This window comes from Elephantulus edwardii, unplaced genomic scaffold (assembly GCF_000299155.1).
Source record: "Elephantulus edwardii isolate Elephantulus edwardi_28Jun2011 unplaced genomic scaffold, EleEdw1.0 scaffold00016, whole genome shotgun sequence".
NCBI lineage: Eukaryota > Metazoa > Chordata > Mammalia > Macroscelidea > Macroscelididae > Elephantulus > Elephantulus edwardii.
In genome coordinates this window covers 19,523,518-19,546,368 of record NW_006399766.1, presented here as the reverse complement: position 1 = coordinate 19,546,368, position 22,851 = coordinate 19,523,518, and the positions used below count along the sequence as shown (strand labels likewise).

General features: G+C 41.1%; 1 protein-coding gene across 1 annotated transcript in view; it reads left to right on the top strand.

Moving 5' to 3' along the window:
• ARHGEF6 (Rac/Cdc42 guanine nucleotide exchange factor (GEF) 6) overlaps positions 1-22,851 on the top strand; it is a 157,682-nt gene that overhangs the window by 89,338 nt on the left and 45,493 nt on the right. Inside the window, exons 7-9 of the mRNA XM_006881824.1 lie at positions 12,864-12,958; positions 17,510-17,605; positions 19,294-19,416. Coding sequence (XP_006881886.1) covers positions 12,864-12,958; positions 17,510-17,605; positions 19,294-19,416 — 314 coding nt within the window. The remainder of the gene's footprint in view (positions 1-12,863; positions 12,959-17,509; positions 17,606-19,293; positions 19,417-22,851) is intronic.

The window sequence follows — 22,851 nt, the reverse complement described above, 5'->3', positions numbered from 1 at the left end:
CATTACCATTTTCCCTGGTTTAAGAAACTTTCTTTAAACTAAAGTGTTCATGTTTGCTGTTAAGGGTCATGGGGTCAGCTCCAATATATAGCAACACTGTACATTAGAAAAAAACTCTGCCCATGTGTACCATGATGTGATCCCCAAGGTGTCAACAGGCAGCATCCTCAGTGGTTTTATGTGAAAAAAAACCCCCACACCAAAAAACCAAACAGTATCCCCTAAAAAAAAATAAGAAAAGAAAAAAAAGAAAGAACCTCAGATTCTTTGCAATCGCCACAATTTTTGCTGAGCTTAAAATTGTTACAGCTGCTGTGTGAGCCCATTTCACTGACGGTCTTCCTCTTTTACACTCTTTCTACCAAGCACAATGTCTTTCCCTAGGAACTGGCCCCTCCTGATAATTTCCCCAAAATATATGAGGTGAATCCTCACTCTTTCATGTCCAAACATCATTATGGCTGCATTTTCTCTCTACACAGATTTGACTGTTCTTTTGGTGGTCTGTGGCATGTTCATTATTTTTCTATATTTACCATGGAAACTCTATGAACTTTGAGAAACAGCAATAGTTATAGAAAGCCTTCAGGCCTTTTGTTCATAGGGTCACTATGAGTTGTGCTTGACTCGATGGCAGTCAGTCAACAACAACCACCATTTTCAAAGGTACCTATTCTTCTTCAGTCTTCTTCAGTCATTGCCCAACTTTCAGGCACATCTTAGTTCTCAGTGACATCCTTGCTCTTTAGCATTTCAGAGCTGTCCTTGGCAGCCAATTTGCCCATTGCAATATATCCTTTGATTTCTTATCTGTTCCTTCTATGGCTATTGGTAGTGGAACCCTGTACTCCATTATTGTACCTCAAAATAATAGTTCAGTCTTATTGGTTCTCCTTTGTAGGTAATTCTGGTTTTCTTAAGCTGTTTTCAGTTTTTGTTGCTTTTCTTTGGTTTTGGAAAGTACTATTCAGATATGTCTTGGTTAGTGAGTTTGAACTGCTTGACATAGTGGTCTAGTAGCCAATGCTTAACCATTGCTCCATTACGGTTCCTTAGAAAGTGTATGAAACCAAAACGAAGCCCATTGTCAGGAGTTAATTCCAACTCCTAGCGATCCTAGCAGGTGGAGTAGAACTGCCTAGAACGTTTCCGAGGCTATTAATCTTTACAGACGCAGACTGCCAGGTCTTTCTTCCTCAGAGCCTTTGATGATTTGGGATCCTCAACCTTTCTGTTAGCAGCCAAACCCTTACTCACTGTACTACCCAGGCTCCTCAAGGGAACTCAGGTGGGGGTTACATAAGTGATCAAAGGCAGCTGGGCCAGGGTGCCCATGCCTGTGATTAATCCCTGTAGGCCATAGAGTTAATTTATTTATCCACTCAAATTTTGCTCCAAAGATGGATATTTTCCTCATTGCAGCAATTGCAAAATGCCATAATAAAGCTGGCATTAGTACGGTCACAAATAATGGGCTTGGGATCAGCGTCTGTTTGCAAGGTGAGAGACCATCTTTCCCTACAATCAAATAGGGAAGTATAATCAGCAGAGAACAGTGTTATATATTTCCTTTTACACTCTTTGCGGTTTTATCATAGTTTATGGTGACTAATGGAAGGATATCCCTTATGGCATCTATATGCAGTAGGGGAGGTAGGAAGAATCCCTTAATAGCCTGTGATCCTTGCTCTAGCCACTGGCTTCTGCTTGCTTTAATTTCCTCTCTGTTCCATCCACCTACCCACTTCCCCTTACCCTGATTCATATCTTCCTCTCTGCTGCTTAAGAATTCCTGGTGATGCAGTGGTTATAGCACTCACTTGCTAACTGAAAGATTGGCAGGTCCAACCCCCCTGTGAGTCTAAGGAAGAAAGATGTGGCGGTCTGCTTCTGTAAAGGTTTACAGCCTCCGCAACCTGGCAGTCTACTCTGTCTTTTCAGGTCATGTACGTCATCACCGAGTCAATGGCACGAGCTTGGTTTAGATTCACTGATGCTCTTTCACGTCCACCAACCCAGACTACCCTCCACGCCTGCTCATTTATTCCCTTCTCCATACTCTTCATTCTCTCACCTCCTCCCACTTCCTGTCTCACTCAGCAGTGTACCTCTTCCATCGGAGGGCTGGAGGTGATGGGAGTGACAGGAGTTCGTGAAGTTAGTGAATCTGTCAGGGATGGGAGACAGTGCTGCTTGTTTTGTGAAAGCCAAGGACATGGGAGCATGCAGTCAGTTATTGCTCTTGAATGGAGACTGTCAGCAATCCTGACGTACAAGTCCAAAGTCACAAAAACGCTGTCAGTCATACATTGCCTTTTTCAATCTCAGCGGCCTTCCCATCCTTTGCTCGTTTTTACAGACGCTATAATTATCTCAAAATTCCTGTGAGCTCATATTTTTGCTTTGATTCAAGACTTCTGAGGTCTTTAAAGCCTTTTTTTTAAAAAATTAATTTTAATGAAAGTTTACAGAGACTTAGGGTTTCCAGTCATTCATTGTGCTTTTCTCCCTGCCCATCCCCTCCCCCCCCAATTCACTCTTCTCCTTGAAAAGTAAAAGAACTTTTATCATTAGATGTATCTTCATTTTCAACTGATGTTTATGTAGCTAGCCTCCTAAAAGGATTCCTTCATTCATAGACCCTTCTCCTTTGGAACACAGAATTATATTCTTGAACACCCTCTAAAGCCTTTCCAGTAAATGCAGGAGATTTTTGTTCTTAATTGGAAATCAATATTGCAGGATGCAGGCATAACAGATCTGCCCTCTCTTTCCATCGCCCCTCACCATCTGTTTAGTTCTGCACTCAGGCAAAGGTTAGTTGCACCAAAGGATGTTCAGTTGTCCTTGTGAAGCCACAGTCAGAGAGGCAACGAGTGTCTGGATAGAGCCTGTTTGCATAATCTGGAATGGACTTCAGCCCAATCAACTTTTCCTGCTCTGACGTTGGCTGGCCTGCCAAGCTCCTGGCCTTCTGACTCACCACTGAGGCCCTCTGTTTGGGAACACTGAGCTTCCTCTGTCTGCTCCCCTTCTTCTCCTGCCAGCATTAGAAGCCCTGTTGCCGGGGAAAGAAAGAACCAGTCTCCTCTAAGTTCATCAGTTGGTCCTTTGAGAAGGAGGAGAGCAATAGAAGTCTACATGAACTTGGGAAAGAATCCCAAGCATCCAATCCTGATGCTCCTTTCTGCCACTCAAACCACAGCCAGGGCCATTTGCTTTTACTACAGTCCCAGGCAGCAGATGGTGTGTTGTTGGTGTTGCATAATTTAATGGAAAAGACTCTGTCACCTTTGTCATGTTTTAGTTTGTAAAGTCAGCATTGTGTCACCACAACACTTGGCAATGAATGAAGTTAACTCTCTGGAACTCACTCAAGATGTCTGCGGGCTTACCTCACCGTGACCACCAGTCCATGCAAGTGGATCCAGTAGAGGTGGCGCCCCTATGAATTATGCTGCCTCGCCTTCTAGTCAGTTACGACTCATGATGACCCTAGGAACAATGGATCTGACCCTGTCCTATCTTGCCATGTGCTGCAGCTCGTTCTTTCAGTCACTGTGCCAATCCATCTTGTTGTTGGGGGTCTTCCTCTCTTTCTCTGACTCTCCACCTTACCCAGCATGATGTATTTCCCCCCTTTCCCAAAATGATGTATGTTGTTAGGACTGGCCCATCCTAATAACATGCCCAAAGTATGTGAGATGAAGTTTCACCATCCTTGCCTCTCAGGAGAACCCTGATTATATTTCCTCCCAGACAGATTTGTTTGTTCCTTTGGCAGTCCGTGAGATGCTCAGTACTCTTCTCCAACACTGTAACTTAAAGGCATCGATTCTTCTGTCATTCTTATTTGTTATCCAACTTTCAGATGTATAGGAAGTGATTGAAAAGACCATGGCTTGAGTCAGGAGCCCTTTAGTCTTTAAACTGACATTATTGCTCCTTAGTACTTTGGAGAGGTACTTGACAGCAGATTTTCCCAATGCAACATGTCTTCTGATATTGTGATTGCTGGTTTCTAGGGTGTTGATTGTGGATCCAAGTAAGACAAAATCATTAATAAGGTCAATCTTTCCCCCACCTATCATGATATTGGCCCAGCGGTGAGGATTTTCCCAATTACAGCAGAGTAATTGTCACCTTTCCTGCAAGATCCTAGCAATGTCACTTATAAGGGCATCAGATGCTCGAGTTTAAAAGAAAATTGAATTACTAAAGTCATTTCACTGGGGAAGGGGAGGTGTAATTATATCAACCATAGAATTAAGGTAATGTTTACTTGCTTTAAAAAAATTACATTTGATGATGAAAATCCTATCTGGGATTTGCCTAATTTAAAAATTACCTTCAGACAATGACATTTTTTTTAAAAAAAAAAACAAAACCCAACACAGAACCAAATTATTATTTGGCTATTGTTGCAATGTGCCACTGAATCATTTCCATCTGATAACTACCCCACGTGACAGAGTAGAACTGCCCCATAGGGTTTTATCAGCTATAACCTTTATAGGAAAGACCATGTAACAAACTGGTTTCTTTCCTGTGTGGCACTGTAAATACATATGGAAATCATGTCAGATAGTACAATAATAAACATCTCCAGTACCCATGATTTAACACTAGCTTGTCCTTTAGGGAGACTAGTGGATGAGGAGTTGCAAAGCTAGCACAAAGGTCAAATCCAGGCTGCTCTCAGTCAGGTAGATGCACAATCTCCTGTCTCTGAAAGCCAGCTGGAGGGTCGGCTGTGAGTCAGTTCCGACTGAACGGTGATGCCTTGAATTGACCCTTTACAGGAACAGATCGTCAGGAGTGGCTGACTGGGTTCAAACTGCCAACCTTCTATTAGCAGCTGAACACTTAACCATTATACCACCGGGCCCCCATAATTTGGAACAGTTATAAGACATCAGTGCTTGAAGGGTAAATGAGGATGTGGGATGATTTGTTATGAAATAGGGCCTTTGTAGGGCAGTGCTGGCAAAAAGAAATGATGACATTATTTCATTCCCTCCTCGGTATAAGAGGGAACGTACACCGCCATTGTTTTGACTCCCCGTACAAATCCCTTAGCGAACTAAAGACATTCTTACAGTAAAAGGATCTGCACATGGGTCCCCCTTCCTTCTTGATACTTAATACAACACAGTACGGTTGAATTCTAGTGTATTCCTCTCCATTTCTAAACATAAAAAAAGGAATAGTAGTGCCAAATTTGAATGTAAGTGATTACCTAAGGTGCTACAGTGAACAGGGTGCTATAATTGTAGATAAATGAAAGTACACTGTACTAAGGACTTGGAACAAATAATAAACAGCGAGGTTTCTAGCAATAAGTGAGACATTTGTGCTTAAAATTTCTCTTAATATCAGCGTTATTGTTGCGCCACAATCCACAGACCATAAAAATTCACTTTCAAAGTATGCAACTCAGTTTTTAATATATTAAATTTTGGGACTGTGTCCATAATCTGATTTTCGAACACCGACATCCTCTAAAAAAAAATTCCCCAAACAACAACAATATGTTGGAAGTCACTCTCCATCTTCCACTGCCATCCCTTCAGCCCCTGATAAATCGGTTTCTGCATATTCTGGAAATTTCATATAAATGGAGCCATAAAGCATATGGTCTTTTGTGTCTGGCCTAATTTGTGGCTTAGAGTGATTTCTCCAAGGTTCATGTGTGCTGTAGCATGTGATAGTGTATCATTCTTTTTTGTGACTTAGTAGTATTCCATTGCATGGAGATACCTACCACGTTTGTCCATTCATCCAATTGACAGACATTTTGGTTGTATTCACCATTTGACTATTTTGAAATGTGCTTCTATGGGCATTTTTGTATGATTTATAGTTTGAACACTTAATTTGAATCCTTTGGACACATATCTAGGAGCAGAATTACTTATCCCGATGCATATAAGGAACACTTGTTAAAACAACTGTTATTCAGATATATGCACTAAAAGCCAAAGTAAAATATGAGAAAACTGAAGAATTCTACCAGCTTTTGTGCTCTGACATGGACCAACTATGCAGTCAAGATGTATTAATAATAATTGGTGACTGGAATGCAAAAGTTGGAAACAAAGCAGAAGGAATGATAGTTGGAAATTACAGACTTGGAGGCAGAAATGAGGTTGGAGTATGAATACTTGAATTTTGTACATTCAGTGATTTATTCATTTCACATACCTTCTTTAAAAAACACAGACAACAGCTATACATCTGGACTTCACCTGATGGACTGCACAGTAATCATATTGACTACATCTGTGGAAAGAGTCATTGGAGAAGCTCAATATCAGCAGTCAAAATCAGGCCAACAGCTCTGAACCCTGCTCTATCCTGTGCTACCCCCACTATACCAGTCATTGAATCAGTCCATCTCATCGAGGGTCTTCCTCTCTTGTACTGTCCTTCCACTCTTCCAAGCATGAAGTCCCTCTACAAGGACTAGTCACTCCTTGCAACATATCCAAAGTGTGTCAGACGGAGCTTAAGAATCCTTGTCTCCAAGGAGCAGCCTGGTTTCACCCTCTCTAGGATGAACCTGTTTGTTCTCTTAGCAATCCATGGTCTATTCAGTACTCTCCAGCACCACAGCTCAAAGTCATCAATTCTCTTTCTATCATCCCTAGTCACTGTCCAACTCTCTGATGCATAGCATGTAATTGCGAAGACTGTGGCCCAGATCAGGTACACCTTAGTCTCCAGACTGACAGCCTTGCTCTTCAGTACTCTTGAGAAGTCCCTGACAGCTGACTTTCCAAATGCAGTTTGTCTTTTTTTTTTTTTTTTTCAGTTTGTCTTTTGATTTCCTGGCTGGTGGTACCAAGAGTGTCGATTGTGGAGCCAAGTAAACTAAAACTGTTAACAATCTCCATCTCTTCACCATCTGTCATGATGTGCCAATCAGCCCAATCATGAGAATCTTTGTTTTCTTGACACTGAGCTTCAATCCATATTGAAGGCTTGGATATATCCTACCAGAATTTAAAATCCATCTCTAGGATAGGTCTGAGGAATTGAACACTAATGATAGAGGACCAGATGAGTCGTGGGATGACATAAAAAGGATTATCCGTGAAGAGAGCAAAAGGCCATTATAAAGACAGAGTGGGAAGAAAAGGCCAAAATCAATGTCAGAAGAGACTCTGAAAATCGCATTAGTGTTCAGAAGCTAAAACAAAAGATAGAGATGCCAAAGGAAAAGAGGTGAGCAATGAAAGATTTTTTTTTTTCAAAGAGAAAGTGACCCGGGGGTGGGTAGGCAGGGAGGAAAATGTGCAACAATGAATGAATGGAAATCCAAGTTCTCTATAAACTTTCATTAAAATCTCAATAAAAAAAGAGATGAACAGAAGATTTCAAACGTTAGCTTGAGAAGACAAGTATAAATATTATAATAAAATGTGCAAAGAGCTGGAGTTGGAGAATAGAAAGGGAATAACTCAGCATTTCTCAAGTTGAAAGAACTGAAAAACAAATTCAAGACTTGAGTTGCAATACTGAGAGATATTATGGAAAAATCCTGATTGATCCAGGAAGCATCAAAAGAAGATGGAGGGAATATACTCTACCAAAAAGATTTTGTTGATGTTGAAATATTTCAGAAGGTAGTATATGATAAAGAGTAAATAGTGATGAAGGAAGAAGTTAAAGTTGTACTGAAGGCATTGACAAAGGTTAGGGCCTCAGGAACTGATGGAATACCAGTTGACGGATTTTCAACTAACAGATGCAGCTCTGGACATGCTCACTAGTCTATGCCAGGAACTTTGAAAGATAGTTACCTGGCCTGGAAGAGTTACCTGACTGGAAGAGAGCTATATTTGTTCCTCTTGCCAAGAAAGGTGATCCAACAGAATGTGGAAATTATTGAATGTGGAATTATTGAGTTAGTATCACATGCAAGCAAAAGATTGCTGAAGATCGTCCAAAAATGGCTAGAACAGTTAATTGACAGAGAATTGCCAGACGTTCAGGCTGGGTTCAGAAGAGGGCATGACACCAATGTTATATCATTGCTTATGTCAGATGGATCCTAGCTGAAAGCAAGGAATAACAGAAGAATGTCTGTGTTTTGTTGACTATGCAAATGTATTTGACAGTGTGGTTCATAACAAGCTATGGTAAACTATGGTTAAGATTGAGAAGAATGGGAATTCCAAAACATGTAAGTATCCTTATAAAAAAGCTGTACCAAGATCAAGAAGCTGTTGTTCAAACAGTGCAAAGGAACATTGTTGTTGTTAGGTGCCATCTAGTTGAGTACAACTCATAGTGACCCTATGAACCCTGTTCTATCCTGTGCCATCCTCACACTTCCTGACAATCAATCAGTGTGGCAGTCACCACATCAGTCTACCTGGTCGAGGGTCTTCCTTTCCTTCGCTGACCCTCCCCCATTCCCAGCATCATGTCTCTCTCCAAGGAATAGACCCTCCTAGCAACATGCCCAGATATGTGAGGTGATGCCTCATCATTCTTGTCTCCAAGGAGCACTCTGGCTGCACCTTTTCCAAGACATATTTCTTTGTTCTTTTGGCCGTCCATGGGGTGTTCAGCAAAGGAACAGAGCACGGTTTATAATTAAGAAAGGTATGTGTCAGGGCTGTTTCGTTTCTCCGTACCACCTTTTCAGTTTGTAGGGAACTCTGGCTAGTTGTTGTTGTTGTCCTGTGCCATCAGATCAGAATTGGCCCATTAACCGACCCTCCTGAAAAGCAGATTTTCAGAAGCAATTTATCACAGGAGAGGAGACTGCCCATCCTTCTCCTGTGGAGCAGCTGGTGGATTTGAACCATATAACTTTGGATTGCCAGTGTAACTCCTTACCATTGTGCTGGAGAAAAGACTGAAATTGTGAACAATTTAATCTTATTTGGTTCCACAATCAACACCTTTGGTACCAGCAGTTAGGAGATTAGGAGATGTATAGCATTGGGAAAGTCAGCTGCCAAGAACCTCTCCAAAATCCTGAAGAACAATGATGTCAGTTTAAAGACCAAGATGCACTTGAGTAAAAGAATGATTTTTCGAATACCTGCTATGCAATGAATAAGTATATCCCATGGACTATCAATAGAGCAGACAGTTGTGTTTTGGAGAAGGTGCTACCAGAGTGCTCCTTGGAGGCAGGGATGGCAATATTTTGTCTCACATGCTTGGTAAGGTGAAGTATCAGTGAAGGAGAGGGAGACCCTAAGTGAGATGGACTGATGGAGTGACCATGGCAATGGACTCAAGTGTGTCAGGGGTGATAAGGATAGGACAGGGTTCAGATCTGTTCTTATAGGGTCACTATGATTCATATGTGACTTGATAGCACCTAAAAATAACAAACAACAACAATATCACAATTCTGTGTTCAACTTTTATAGGTACTGTCAAACTGTTTTCCACATTGATGAATGACACCATTTAATATTCCAATGTAGCCAACACTGTACATATGTTTCAATTTCTACATACTCTCCTCACTACTTGTTATTTTATTATCATAGCCATCTTAATGAGTGTGAAGTGGGTTCTTACTTCGGTTTTAATCTGTATTTCCCTGATGACTACCATAATTCTGCACAAAGAATTCACACCTTCTATTTTGCCAACCACTCCCTGCCTCCGGGAAGTTTTTTGTGAATGTGCTATGCATTTTTTTAAAACAGAAACATGTTTTTAAAATGAGCACAGTAGCTTTGAAGAAAATACTAAAGGAATCAGGAGGGAGCAGTTGACAAACATAAAAGGTGTAAGTTATTTGCATAAAATATAATGATATTGGTCATGTTTTCTCATGGTTTTTGGGTTGGGTTGTCTTTTATTCCCCATTTTGGTACCTTCCTTTGAGAAATATCTCTTTACACCCTTTACTCATTTTTAATTGTATTGTTTGTCCTTCTGTTGTTGAGTTGTAAGTGTTCTTATTATTTCTTTCCTTCTGTTTTCTTTGAGTTTAATCTGCTTTTTTTAAAGCTTCTTAAAGTGGAAAGTTAGGCTGTTGATCTAAGATCTTTTTTGGGAATAGACATTTACAGCTGTGAAGTTTTCCTCTATGTACTCTTTTAGCTGCACCTGTAAGGTTTGTGTTTTTTTTAATTATCATTAAATTTTATTAGTTTTAATGAACATTTGCAGAGATTTTGGGTTTTCATTCATTCATTGTTGCACTGTTTTCTCTACCCTCCTCCCCAGTTCGTGCACCTGTAAGTTTTTGTCCGTTATGTTTTCCTTTTCACCAATCTAAAAAAAAGCCCCATTTTCTAATTTCCTTTTTATCTTTGGAGTTTCAGTTGGGAGGTAACATTTCTGTCCCTCCAGGTTCCTGGAATTACATGCTCGAGGAACATTCAGTCTCTCATTGCCGTAGAGTCGGAGCTCCGTCATAGCTGACCCTGCAGTGGGTTTTCAGAAGCTGTAAATCACATGGGACGTGATTGTCCATATTTCTGTCTCAGAGCCTCTGGTGGTTTTGAACTGCCAGAGACGCGCCACTTTGGGGTTAACAACGCTATTCCCTGTGGATTACACTACCAGAGCCCCCCTTTTGAGGAATAGAGGAACTGAAAGTAGCCATCAATGGTTGGGGAACAATGAGCCACAATGTAACCCTTAACTTTTTAAATTTTAATGAACCTTTACAGAGACTTTGGATTTCCATTCTTTCATTTTTCTCCAACACCCGCCCCCCCAGTTCACTCCTCTCTTTGAAAAGTAAAAGAAAAATTCTTTCATTGGTGTATAATCCCACCCCACCCCAGTACACTGCACTATGCAACCTTCATTCTGGAATCTTGTCATAACCATAATACTCAATCATATATCGCTTTTAAACAGTTCATAACCCTTAACCTTTGAAGCCACTCACTGACCTACGTCCTTCTAAACCTGTGGTTCTCACTCAGGAATGACTTTTCCCTCTGGGTGAATTTGACAATGCCTGGAAACATTTTCAGTTATCAAAATTGGGATAAGGTGTGACTGTCATCTAGCAAGTCTGGAGACCAGGGATGATGATTATCACCTGACAGTGTACAGGGAAGCGCCTAACAACAAAGAACCACCTGGCCTGAAATACGTGTGGTTTTGCCACCAAGAAGCCTGCTTTTAACCTTTGACATCAGTGACACTTTTCTGTTCACCCTTCACCTTCCTGTACAGTGTCTCATTCCTTCACAATGGGCCCTGAGGTAGGTGATAAGGTCACAATCTGAGGTGAGGTGGACAAGCTTAAAAAGGTGCAGCTGCCTCCTATCAGTCGGCAGCAGAGTCAAGAAGACATCCACCTCCCAGCTCTCCTGTTTCCCAGCGAGCCCGCGGTAGCTGGGCCTTCCACTTGCTCTGACCATCCCATCCTGCCAAAGCAGACCACCATGCACTGTCTTGTGAGTAGATGACCAGCATCTTGGCGGGCTGTTTGCTAAGTGGGCGAGTGGGCTTCTCTTAGCTCAGAAGGCTTCATGTTGCCTTTTGATCCCCTTTTTAAAAAATTTTTTGATCCCTTTTTAATGAATTCCTCTTCAATTAAAGTGGAGAAAGATCTTCATGGGCAGCTGTGATTGGCACAGAGTAGGTGCTCAGTCATTTTGTTGTTGTTGTTGAAGGGATGGGAAGAAATGAAAGGAATTGGAGCAATATACTAACTTGATCATCTCTGGGAGCTTGGAATGGAGGCTGTACCTGCCTACAGAAGAAACTGGGGAATGGGGAGAGATGCCAGGACTGGAGGGGAAAGTGAATCTGTGAACCCATACATTTGTTCTGTTACCTGTAGCATTTACATTCTGTTGCCTTTAATGATCGTGAAAAATTTTATTTCTTATTAACTCCTTGCCTCCTAGCTTCCTTTTAATTCTTTTATTCTTATTTAGCTGGATAAGTATTATTTCCCTTGTAAAATTTATCATATCTCATCCTCTTCATCTTTTACCCTAATTAAAAAAAGAAATCCATTTTAACTTTGCTTAAAATACATAGTCCTGGGATTTTGTTCTCTATAGGTCTCATTAAAAACATGAATTATGACATAGTCCATAGGGAGTTGCACTGCTCACCCAAAGGTTAACCCTCTCTGGTGGTTCGAATCCACTGGTGGCTCTGCTGGAGGAAGATAGGCCATGTCTTCCTATGCAATTTCCAGTCTCTGAAAATCCACTGGAAGGTCAGCTGTGAGTCGGTTCCAACTTGATGGCAATAAGTAGTGGTAGTGTATCTGAAGGTAGTTGGTCTTAATTTTGACATCCATAAAATATTGTTTGTTGTTATGTGCAGCCAGGTTGGAACTGACCAATAGCTGACCTTCCAGTAGGTTTGCAGAGGTAGTTGACCTCATGGGAGAAGTTTGTTTATTTTTCTCCCACAGAGGAGCTGGTGGATTTAAACTGCGTGCCTTTGGGATCACAGTGCAGCTTCTTACCACTAGGCCACCAGTCCACCAGTGCTTCCTCTCCAAAAAATATGACTCATATTTTCTGGCTTCCCTATCTGAGACTTTTTTTTTTGGGAGGAGAAAGTAATTTCAGGCTCATGTAAGCACTTTGAGTAAATACTGTGGCAATGAACCTTCAGTTAGCATCTATGTCTGAAAAACTGTATCTGTGTGATTTATGCAGTAATAACCTATTCCATGTGAGTATTGAAAGTTTGCTAGCTTGAGACAAAGGGCTTTGAGATTTTGTGTTTCTTATTTCCAGGGCTATAGCCTAAGTAAAAAAAAAAAGACATCTTTTACTAGTAACTTGGTTAAATGAAGGAAAGCAAACACACACGTATACACAGTTTAGAAGCAAAAGCTATATTGTTTATTGAATGCTCCTGACAGTAACAATAACTTGGCTCTTGTTTTTCTATAGGTGTTACAGAACATCTTGGACACCGAAAAAGAGTATGCTAAAGAACTCCAGTCTCTTCTTGTTACTTACTTAAGACCCCTGCAGTCCAATAACAAGTAAGATTTCTATTTCAAACCCTTTGCTAAAAAAAGCAAGATGATGCCAGTATATGGAGCCATCACTGTTATGTTGCTGAATAATTGATTTTGCCCTTTAGTAAAATTTCCAGAGAGCACAGGTTGCCAAGAACACAGTCAGGACCACAGAGATTCTGCAAGATACTGCTTTGGGAGAGCTCTCCGGGAGGGGTGGCGAATCAGCCTCTCTGCCTGGTACAGTTTTAATCTTTTCCAGTTTTAAAACGATGTGTTTGGTTTTACCTTACCAAAAAAGGACATGTTGGTGCTCTCATTCCCAAAGCACATAAACTGGGAATTGTTTTGCTGACTTTGACCTTTGCTCACCAGAATAGAATTTCTCTCATGCTCTGAAATTTTACATGTATTAAGAAGAGCAGTTAAAGGCAGTCTTTTACGCAAAGGCCAAGGGAAAAAATGATGGTTCAGCTGTGATGATGTGTGGTATTTTTTTTAAAAAAAACACAACCCCAAAATATCCAAATCTATCCTAGGGACCTCTTGGGGCCTAGTGGTAAGAAGCTATGATGCAATCCCAAAGGTTGCAAGTTTGAATCCACTAGCTATTCCACAGGAAGATGGTCAGTCTCCTCACGTATAATTAAAACCCACCGCAGGGTCAGCGATGAGTTGGTTCTGACTCAATGACACACAACATCCTAGTCCTTGGAATCTCCATTGATTGTCCAAGGCCTGAATTGAAAACTTTATCTTCAGGAAATGAAAGTATTGATCATTGGTTTTGTGCATATATATGCTCATAAGTGCAGCCTAGTTTACAAATCGTTGCTAACTACATTTTATAAAATGAGGCTTCACTGGAGACTTGGCCTAGAAGCTCTGATGGAGCAGTCCGCCATGCCACACTGCAAACTAAAAGGCCACGCGTCTCCAGAAGTTTCCATCTATCAGCAGCTATATGGGAGAGATGGGGAATCTCATCCCATTGAGGTTTACAGCCTGGGAAACCTCCCTGAGGGTCACGCTGAGTCTGCATATCCCTTCTTTATTTTTCCCCCCTAGAGGTAACAGGGAGGGGAGAAGGAAAGGTACCTTGAAGTGGGAGATGGCGAGATTTCCAACGGCGAGGTGCTTCGTGAGCCACCATAGAAGCAGCAAGGAGAAAGGAAAGGCAGAGCCCCAGACAGCAGAAGTCAGAGCCCTCAGTCAGCCCTACCTTCTTCCTAAACCTGTTCTGAATGCTGTGACTGAATATTTCCTCCAGTTTTGACTCCCATACAGGCTCCAAAGTGATTTGAACAACCAGAACTTCTGGTTATTGAACAACTTTGAACTGTTTATTATCTCATCCCCTAAAGGCCAAATAAGCCCCTGTCAGGTTCTTGTTGCTTTGAGGAAACACCCGCCAGAGAAGCGGGCTGGCTGCAAGTTTCGCTTTTGACACCCAGTGTAGGGTTTTTCCAGCTTGTGGTTCAGGAGGGCATTCTAGCAGAGGAACTGGGAGTTTTTCACATTCTAGAGCTTACTGGTAATGCGGACTTGGGTCTTCCCTTTCTTTAGTACGATGAAAGGTACTCTGTTGGAATGACTCCTTTGTTTTATGATATCATTAAAGAGCAAGTGCATATGGCAGACATTGGTCTTTTAAGCAAACCTTTGGAAAATTTCCTCTATTAATCAGCAAGTAGGGGAGCTCTGGAGGCCTAGAGGTAAGAAGCTGTGCTGCAATCGCAAAGGCACGTGATTTCAATCAACCAGGTGCTTCTCAGGAGATAGACATTCTTTTTCTGTGAGCTTGGTCAGCTATGAGTTATTTTCCTGTACCTCTGGTCACCTGTGAGTTGGTTCCAACTCAAGGGAATTCAACACCACCCCCACCCCCAACAACAATCAGAAAGTGGTTAAGAGAGAACATGGACTCAAACTGGCCTGTTTCTGTTAAAATCCCGCCTCTGCCATTCCCTAGCTCTGTGATTTTGGGTGATTTGCTTGCCATTTCTAAGCTTGAGTTTCTGGTCCTGTAATAGGGAGATAGTGGTGGTAGCCACCTCATAAAGTTGCTGTGAAATGACAATGAGTTTTTATTGGTAAAGCACTTGTGTCAGTACAAGCCCTAGGAGTGGTGGATCTTGTTATTATCGTTTGCTGTTTGGCAGCGAAGGGATGACTGAGCACAGTCTCAGGAAAGGGTCCCTGGAGAAAAGGGTTCCGTTTGCTTTGATTTGACTTCACTCCAAACCAAACAAAATTAGTCCATTTTTTTGGTGTGTCCTCCTGCTTCCTCTCTTAGTGATTTATTAGCATTCTAGTTTAGGAGAAATGGGATTTTTAGAATACCTCGCCCCTCCCCCAGTTACTCAGCTTTCAAAGGAGCCCTGGTGGCATAGTTTGTAATGTGCTGGCTTGTGCTCAGTGAATGGTGAGTGGTTTGAATCTACTAGGCACTCCTTGGGGGAAAGATGGGAAGTCTCCTCCTATGAAGATTTACAGTCTCAGAAGCCCCCTGGGAGGTGGCTGTGGGTCAGCTTGACTCAATGGCGGTGAGCTGTTTTTGGTACCCAGTTATCAAAAGCTTTTCTACTTAGTTCTCACGGGTGGTTTATCTAGTAATATGCTAGGGAGCTCTGGTGACCCAGTGGGTTGAAAGTTGTGCACCTAACCCAAAAGTGACAGCTCTCTCATCAGTTTGAATCCACCCACAGGAGAAAGACAGGTGGTTTCCTTCCTTACAATTCAGAGCCCCTGAAAACCCACTGGAGGGTCAGCTATGAGTTGGTTCCAAGGGGAGGACAATGAAAAAGGGAGAGATTTAGACAGATATTAAGCACTTGCTATTCATGGGCTGCCAAAAGAACAATCAAGTCTATCTTGGAGGAAGTGCAAACAAGATGCTCTTTAGTGACAAGGGTAGTGTCGCTTTGCCCTGCATACTTTGGCCATGTTGTCAGGAGGGGCCAGTCATTGGAGAAGGACGTCATGCTGGGAAAGGTAGAGAGTCAAAGAAAGAGAGGAAGACCCCCAACAAGACAGATTGGCACAGTGACTGTAGCAATGAGCTCAAGTGTATCAGAGCTGATGAGGATGGCACAGGACAGAGCAAGGTTCAGATCTGTTGTTCTAGGGTCGCTATGAGTTGCAGTTGACTCGATGGCACTTCACAACAACAATTCATTAAGTCAGATGGCTGGATGGCAAAAACCTAAAGATTGGTGGTTCAGGTTACCCAGTGGAATGGAGGAAAGGCCTGCTGGTCTGCTTCCAGAAAGATAACTCTCTGAGCGGTTCACCTCTGTAACACCAGAGGGGGTCACAAGTCAGAACTGACTCAGTGGCAACAACCTTTGGTTTGGCATTCACTTTAAAACTCAAGTTCAAACCCATTGCCATTGAGTCAGAATGGACTCATAGCTGACTCCCTAGCAGATTTCTGAGGCTGTTAATTGCATGTGAGGTGATAGTCCATCTTTCTCCTGAGGAGTTACTGATGAATTCAAACTGCCAGAGAAGTGCTACCTTTGGTTTTAGAAGCACAACTCACTCGGCCAGCAGAGCTCCCTGGCATTCTTTTAGTCATTGCTTTATAAAACATCTAGAGATCCCTTTTCATCTTTATTTTAGAATCATTAGTCTTATTATTAACCTTTGGTATGGGTTACATCTCAAGGTCAGGAAAACCAAGATTCTTACCACTGGACCAATAGGCAGCGTCATGACGGATGGAGAGGAGATTGAAGCTGTCAACAGCTTCATCTTGCTTGGATCTACAGTTAACACTCTTGGTACCAGCAGTCAGGAAATCAGGAGACACATTGTACTGGGAAAATCTGTAGTTAGGGACATCTCCAAATTATTGAGGAGTAGTGATGACAGTTTGAGGACTAAGGTGTATCTGATTCAGGCCATAGTCTTTCCAATCACTTGCTATGCATCTAGAGCTGCACAATGGATAAGGATGACAGAAAAGGAATTGACGCCTTTGAGCTGTGGTGTTGGAGAAGAGCACTTAACATCCTATGGACGGCCAAGAGAACAAACAGATATGTCTTGGTGTAGCCAGAGTGCTCTTTGGAGGCAAAGATGACGAGGCTTTACCTCACATACTTTGGGCATGTTGCTAGGAGGTGGAGAGGGAGATGATGTTGGAATGTTGATATTCATTGGCAGGGGGGATGATATTGGGAAGGGTGGAGGGTCAGCAAAGGAGAGGAAGACTCTCAACCAGGTGGACTGACATGGTGACTGCTGCAATGGACTCTTGTGTGTCGAGAAGTGTGAGGATGGTTCAGGATAGAACAGGGTTTAGATCTTTTGTTCTCAGGGTCACTATGAGTTGTGCTCTACTTGACGACACCTAACAACAACAGTCTTATTATAGGAAAAAATTAAAAAAAAGAAGTAGTTGAAGAAAGTTGACCAAGACAAAAAAAGTAGATTATAATGAAAAAGCAAATATTAAAATTTAGGGATTGTTTTCCTTTTCCATTTGCCAGCTGTTAGCCAACTCTCAGCTAGCCAGACTAGAGATAGGGAGAGAACTATGTTCACTGAAATGTGATGTCTTTTTTCCAGTCTTAGTACTGTGGAATTTACATCTTTACTGGGAAACTTTGAAGAAATATGCACATTTCAACAGACCCTCTGCCAAGCCTTGGAAGAATGTTCCAAGTAAGTGCCACTCATTGCCAGCAGGATAGCCAGCAACACTGTCTTTGTTTCCTTCTTAACTGTTGTCTTAGATAAGGACACTTAATATGTATGTATTTGATATGAGATTGCTAGATTGTTCTAGAACAAAGTCATAGTGCAGAGAAAATACACTAGGTGGTGTTAGCAGTGCCTTAACATATCAGTTATACATCCATTAATTTAAAAAATATATTTAATTTATTATTATTACTGTTAATTTTAAAGAACGTTTACAGAGACTTTGGATTTCCATTCTTTCATTGTTGTACTTTTCTCCCTGCCCCACCTCCCCCACCCCCAGTTCACTCTTCTCTTTGAAAAGTAAAAGAAAAATTCTTTTATTGTTATACAGTCCCTCCCCCCAAGTCCACTCCATTATGCAGCCTTCGTTCTGGACTCCTGTCATGACAATAATACCTAATCATATCTATCTGCTAACTGGTGGTTAATATATAATGGAGGCTGCCTTTGACATTGGTTAGATATTTTGTTTGGTACATTGCAAGTTACTGAGAAAAGTCATCCAGATTATTCTGTTTCATAATCTTGGTCTTTTCTGATTAATCTTGTCTATTATATCTATTATATTCATAGCTAGAAACACACAGAAAGTGGGAGAAAGGACAGTAAATGTCTTTATGTCAACTACAACGCATCTTTGATCACCAGGTAGATTGTCGAGCTGTGCACATACATCCTGTGGAGCCACCTATTAGGACAATCAGATGGTGTATTTCTATTTCATCCTGGAGAGGGAACTCTGGTGGCTCAGTGGGTAAGGAGTTGTGCTGCCAACCCAACAGCACACCGTTGAAATCCCCTCAGCAGCTCAGAGGGAGAAAGTTGGGCAGTCACCTCCCACGTGATTTATGTAGCCTCTGAAAACTTGCTGGAGGGTCAGTAATGAGTCAGTTTTGACTCGACAATACCTAACAACATCATCTTGGGGAAGTTGACTACTTTCACTGTCTATGGAAAAATGGAAGTGCTGACCTGTTTCCTGAGCTTTGAAGGTTACTAGGTGGATGTCCAGGCAGGCACGTAGATGAGAGCTGAGGAGCCATTTCAAATGCTCTAGAAGGAGATCAAACGAGAAAGGCGGCTTACAAGTGAAATTCTATGTCCATAGGCAAATATATAGGAATAAAAAAAGCCCAAAGAATATGCAATAATTGTTATGAAAGATATCTCTGAATGATAGGGTTCTGAATGACATCTTTTTTTGGCAATGAAAATGAGTCACTTTTAATAATAATAACATTAAAGTTTCAGGACTGTCTTTCCCTGAAGCCACCAAGCCATCAAGCCTGTGCAACACTCACTGTGACATGCTGTTTTTCAAATCTGACTAGTTTTGTCTATTACTTGGATTTCATATACACTAGTCAAGAATGTTTTCAGTGTACATACGTGAATATAAAAATCATAAAACAGAAAACTCTACTTATTAAGTAAAAAAAGAATCTGACCCTACCTGTTATGACTTTTTTTAGTGATTAGAGTTTAAAGCAATGTTCAAAAACTTGTATTTTGTTGATAAAACATTTATTTATAGCATCTCTTTAGTTTGGTTAAAAAAATGTTAGAAACAATATGCTGTGAAGTTCAAGTAGAATGTCGTCTTTTACTTTCTGCTTCTTGTTTTACATTGTGTCTTTCACTTACAGGCTTCCGGAAAACCAACACAAAATTGGAGGATGTCTCCTGAACCTCATGTCTCATTTCAAATCCATGTATCTGGCTTACTGTGCAAATCATCCTTCAGCAGTAAATGTGCTCACCCAGCACAGGTAATTGTTAACTTTCCCTCTCTGCTACCTTTTCCTTTCCTAGGACCACCTCATTCAGAAGTTCAAGGTCTCCAGTTGAGATCTGCCCACTCTCCTACACTGGTGACTTCTAAGTTTATTTCCACTTGTATGTTAACGTGAGGCAGACAGTTAGGGGGGTGTCAGGAAAGCTTGTGTGTGATTGGACAATAAAGAGTGGGGTTCTCCAGACTTCTTCTTTTTTTTAAATACATAAAAAGAATTGACTACTTTTCCACTTACAGCACCTGGCCTAGTCTATGGATCAGGGCAGGGATGACTGACACTTGATCCCTCAGGAATCTTCGGTGGTCATGTGGGCTATCAGCCTGTTTCTTCCTGGAGCCCTGAGCCAGGTCACAAGTTATCACGTTGCTGGATCCCTGAGGTCATTCTGAAAGCTCTGAGGACACCAACACAGTGACTCAATGGCAGCGAGAGAATTATGGATAATTAGTTTATATCATATTGTTTGTAACTTTTAAGTAATATTTGATAAACTGTCTATGCCCTAAATTAGGGCTCTTAAATTTGTGCCTATCTTTTTAACCAATCATCTTTATAATTTTAGGTTTTATATTTCAACCTCTGAGCTATCTTGAGTTAGTTTTTGTATATTGTATGAAGTATGTATCCTGTTTAACTTTTCTGCAAATGGATCTTTGTCGCCAGCACCATTTATTGGAGCAAATATATCTTCTCCATTTAATGGATTTCAGGCCTTTATTCAGTCTATAGGTGATTAGATTGGCATCAATTCTATCCTGTTGGTCTGCGTGCCCCCTGTGGTGCCAGTCCCAGGCTGTTTTGAATACCGTGTTTGTTATAGTAGGTTCTGAGAATGAGAAGTCACCTACTTTGGTCTTTGTCAGTATTGCTTTGCTTACCAATGATGATCTCTTTCCTTTCCCTATAACATTATTGATTAATATTTTCATCTTTTGAAAGAGTGTTGAAAGAATCCGGATTGTGATTGCATTATACTTACAGATCATGTTGGGCAGTGTTGAAGTTTTAATAATGTTAAGTCTTCCTATCTGTGGGTGTAGTATGTTCTCCCATATATGTAGGTCTCTTTTGCTTCCATGCAGTAGTGTTTGTAATTTTCTTTGAGTATGTCTTTTCTACCCTTGATTAGATTTACTCCTGAGTATTTAATCTTTTAGATGTGTTAGGAGGTTTTTGATCACTGATTCAATCGCTTCACTGGTTACATGCATATGGAGACTTCTGTTTCCTCTTGAGCCAGTTTAGGGAGGTGTGGAGATCTTCCATTTCATCTAGGTTACCCAATTTGTTGTTGTACAGTTCTAATATTCTGTCATAATTATCTTTGTTTCTACTGGGTCACTTATAATATCCACCCATTTCTTATTTTGATCATTTGCATCTTTCCCCCACCCTTTTGCTTTTCAATTTTTAAAAAGAACCTACCTCTGGTTTTATGAGACCCTCTATTGCCTTTCTGTCTTCAGTTTTATTTTTTTCTGTCAGTCTGTCCACCAGTGGACACCAGCATTCAAGTAGATATCTTGTACTAACTGATTTGTACAATCCTCCATCCCCAGTTATAGTTGGAAAATCCACAGCTGGTGAGCCCTCATTAGGCATGGCATTTCCCTTCTGATTTTGTCCAAGGTTTCCTTCCTTGCTTCATGGAGGCTCCTTATATCTGAGTTGGTGTTCAGGGAAAGCACAGGCAGATTTTCCTCCATTTCAGGAAGAGGAGGGACTGACACTCTGACACTCCATAGATGTCTAGTTAATTTCAGAAGGCCTTAGATTTCTCAATTCTTACAATGGGGCTAGAATATCTATCTATCTCTATCTCTATATCTATATATCTGTGTGTGTACATATAAATACATACTTACACCTATATGTTCACATATACATCCATATCACATACGTCAGGCATATTGTAAGGCATTAATCCTTGAAGAAGGACATCATATTTGGAAAAGGCAAGGGTCAGCAAAAGAAAGAAAGACCCTCAACAAATGGATTGACATAGTAACTGTAACAATGGGCTTTAAGTATATCAGAGATGATGAAGATGGCAAGGTTCAGATTTGTTGTTCATATTGTTGCCATGAGTCATAGTTGACTCGACAGCATACAGCAACAACAATGACAACAAATATATATATATATATATATATATATATATATATATATATATATATATATATAATCTCCACACTATGAACAACAGATCTGAATGAAGTCTAAGGATGTTCATAGAGTTTTCAAGGGCCTGTTATCAGAAGTGAGTGGCCAGTCCTTCTTTCTACTCTGTCTTAATTTGGGACTGTCTTAATTCGGGAACACCTCTGTAGTACAGTATCTGACACACAAGTGTTGCACCCAAAAGAGCAGATGATATAACTCATACCACACAGAAGATCCTGGATGAGATGAATTGAAAGAGTGACTGCAGCAATGGGGGTTAAGGGTGTCAGAGACAGTGAAGTTAGGTCAGGATAAGTCAAGGTTCAAGGCCATTGTTCGTAGGGTTACTAGGAGTCGTTGTTGACTCAATGGGACATAACAACATATCTATCAACTGTTTATATGGAACTCTTTTTTTTTTAAATTGTATTTTATTATTTTTGTGTGAGTATACCGTCAAATCAGATCTGACTGGTACAGGAGGAGGTTGTCCCTCCTTCCCCGGCAGAGCATCTGGTGGATTTGAACCATGCACCTCTGGGATTGTAGTTGCAGCTCCTTGCCACTAGGCCACCGGAGCTCCCACCATATAAATGGAACTCTTATAGCCTAGTGGTTGAGAGTTGCACTGCTAACCCGAAGGCATACAGTTTGAATACCACAGTTGCTCTGAGTGAGAGACAGACAATCTCTTTCTGTACTATTTACAGCCTCTGACAATCCTCTGGAAGGTCAGTTATGCATCAGTTTTGACTCAAAGGCACGTGACGACAAGGAGAGGGACTTGTTCTTGCAGAAGGACATCATGTGTGAAAGGGTGGAGGGACAACACAGGAGAGGAAGGCCTCAGATGAGATGGATTGATAGAGTAACTGGGGTAAGGAGGGTAGGTGTGTTGGAGTCTGTGAGACTGGCTCAGGATAGAGCAGGCTTCAGAGCTGTCGTACATAGGGTCGCTACGAGTCACAGGTGACTTGAACACATGTAACAATAACAGCATAACAACAATAGCAACATAATGACAATGACAACACTATAGCTCTATATTTACATCTGTCTATATTCTACTTTGTTTAGAGCTTTATTTATTTTATAAAACTGTGTCAAAGGACATTTAAGAAATTAGATTTCATTAAATTCTACTTGAAGGTAAATTTTATTCCTCTGGTCAGACTTTTGAACTCTTGTGGGAGAGCAAATATGGAAGATGGAGTTTAAAGAGAGAGTGGCGCATAGAGAAGTGTA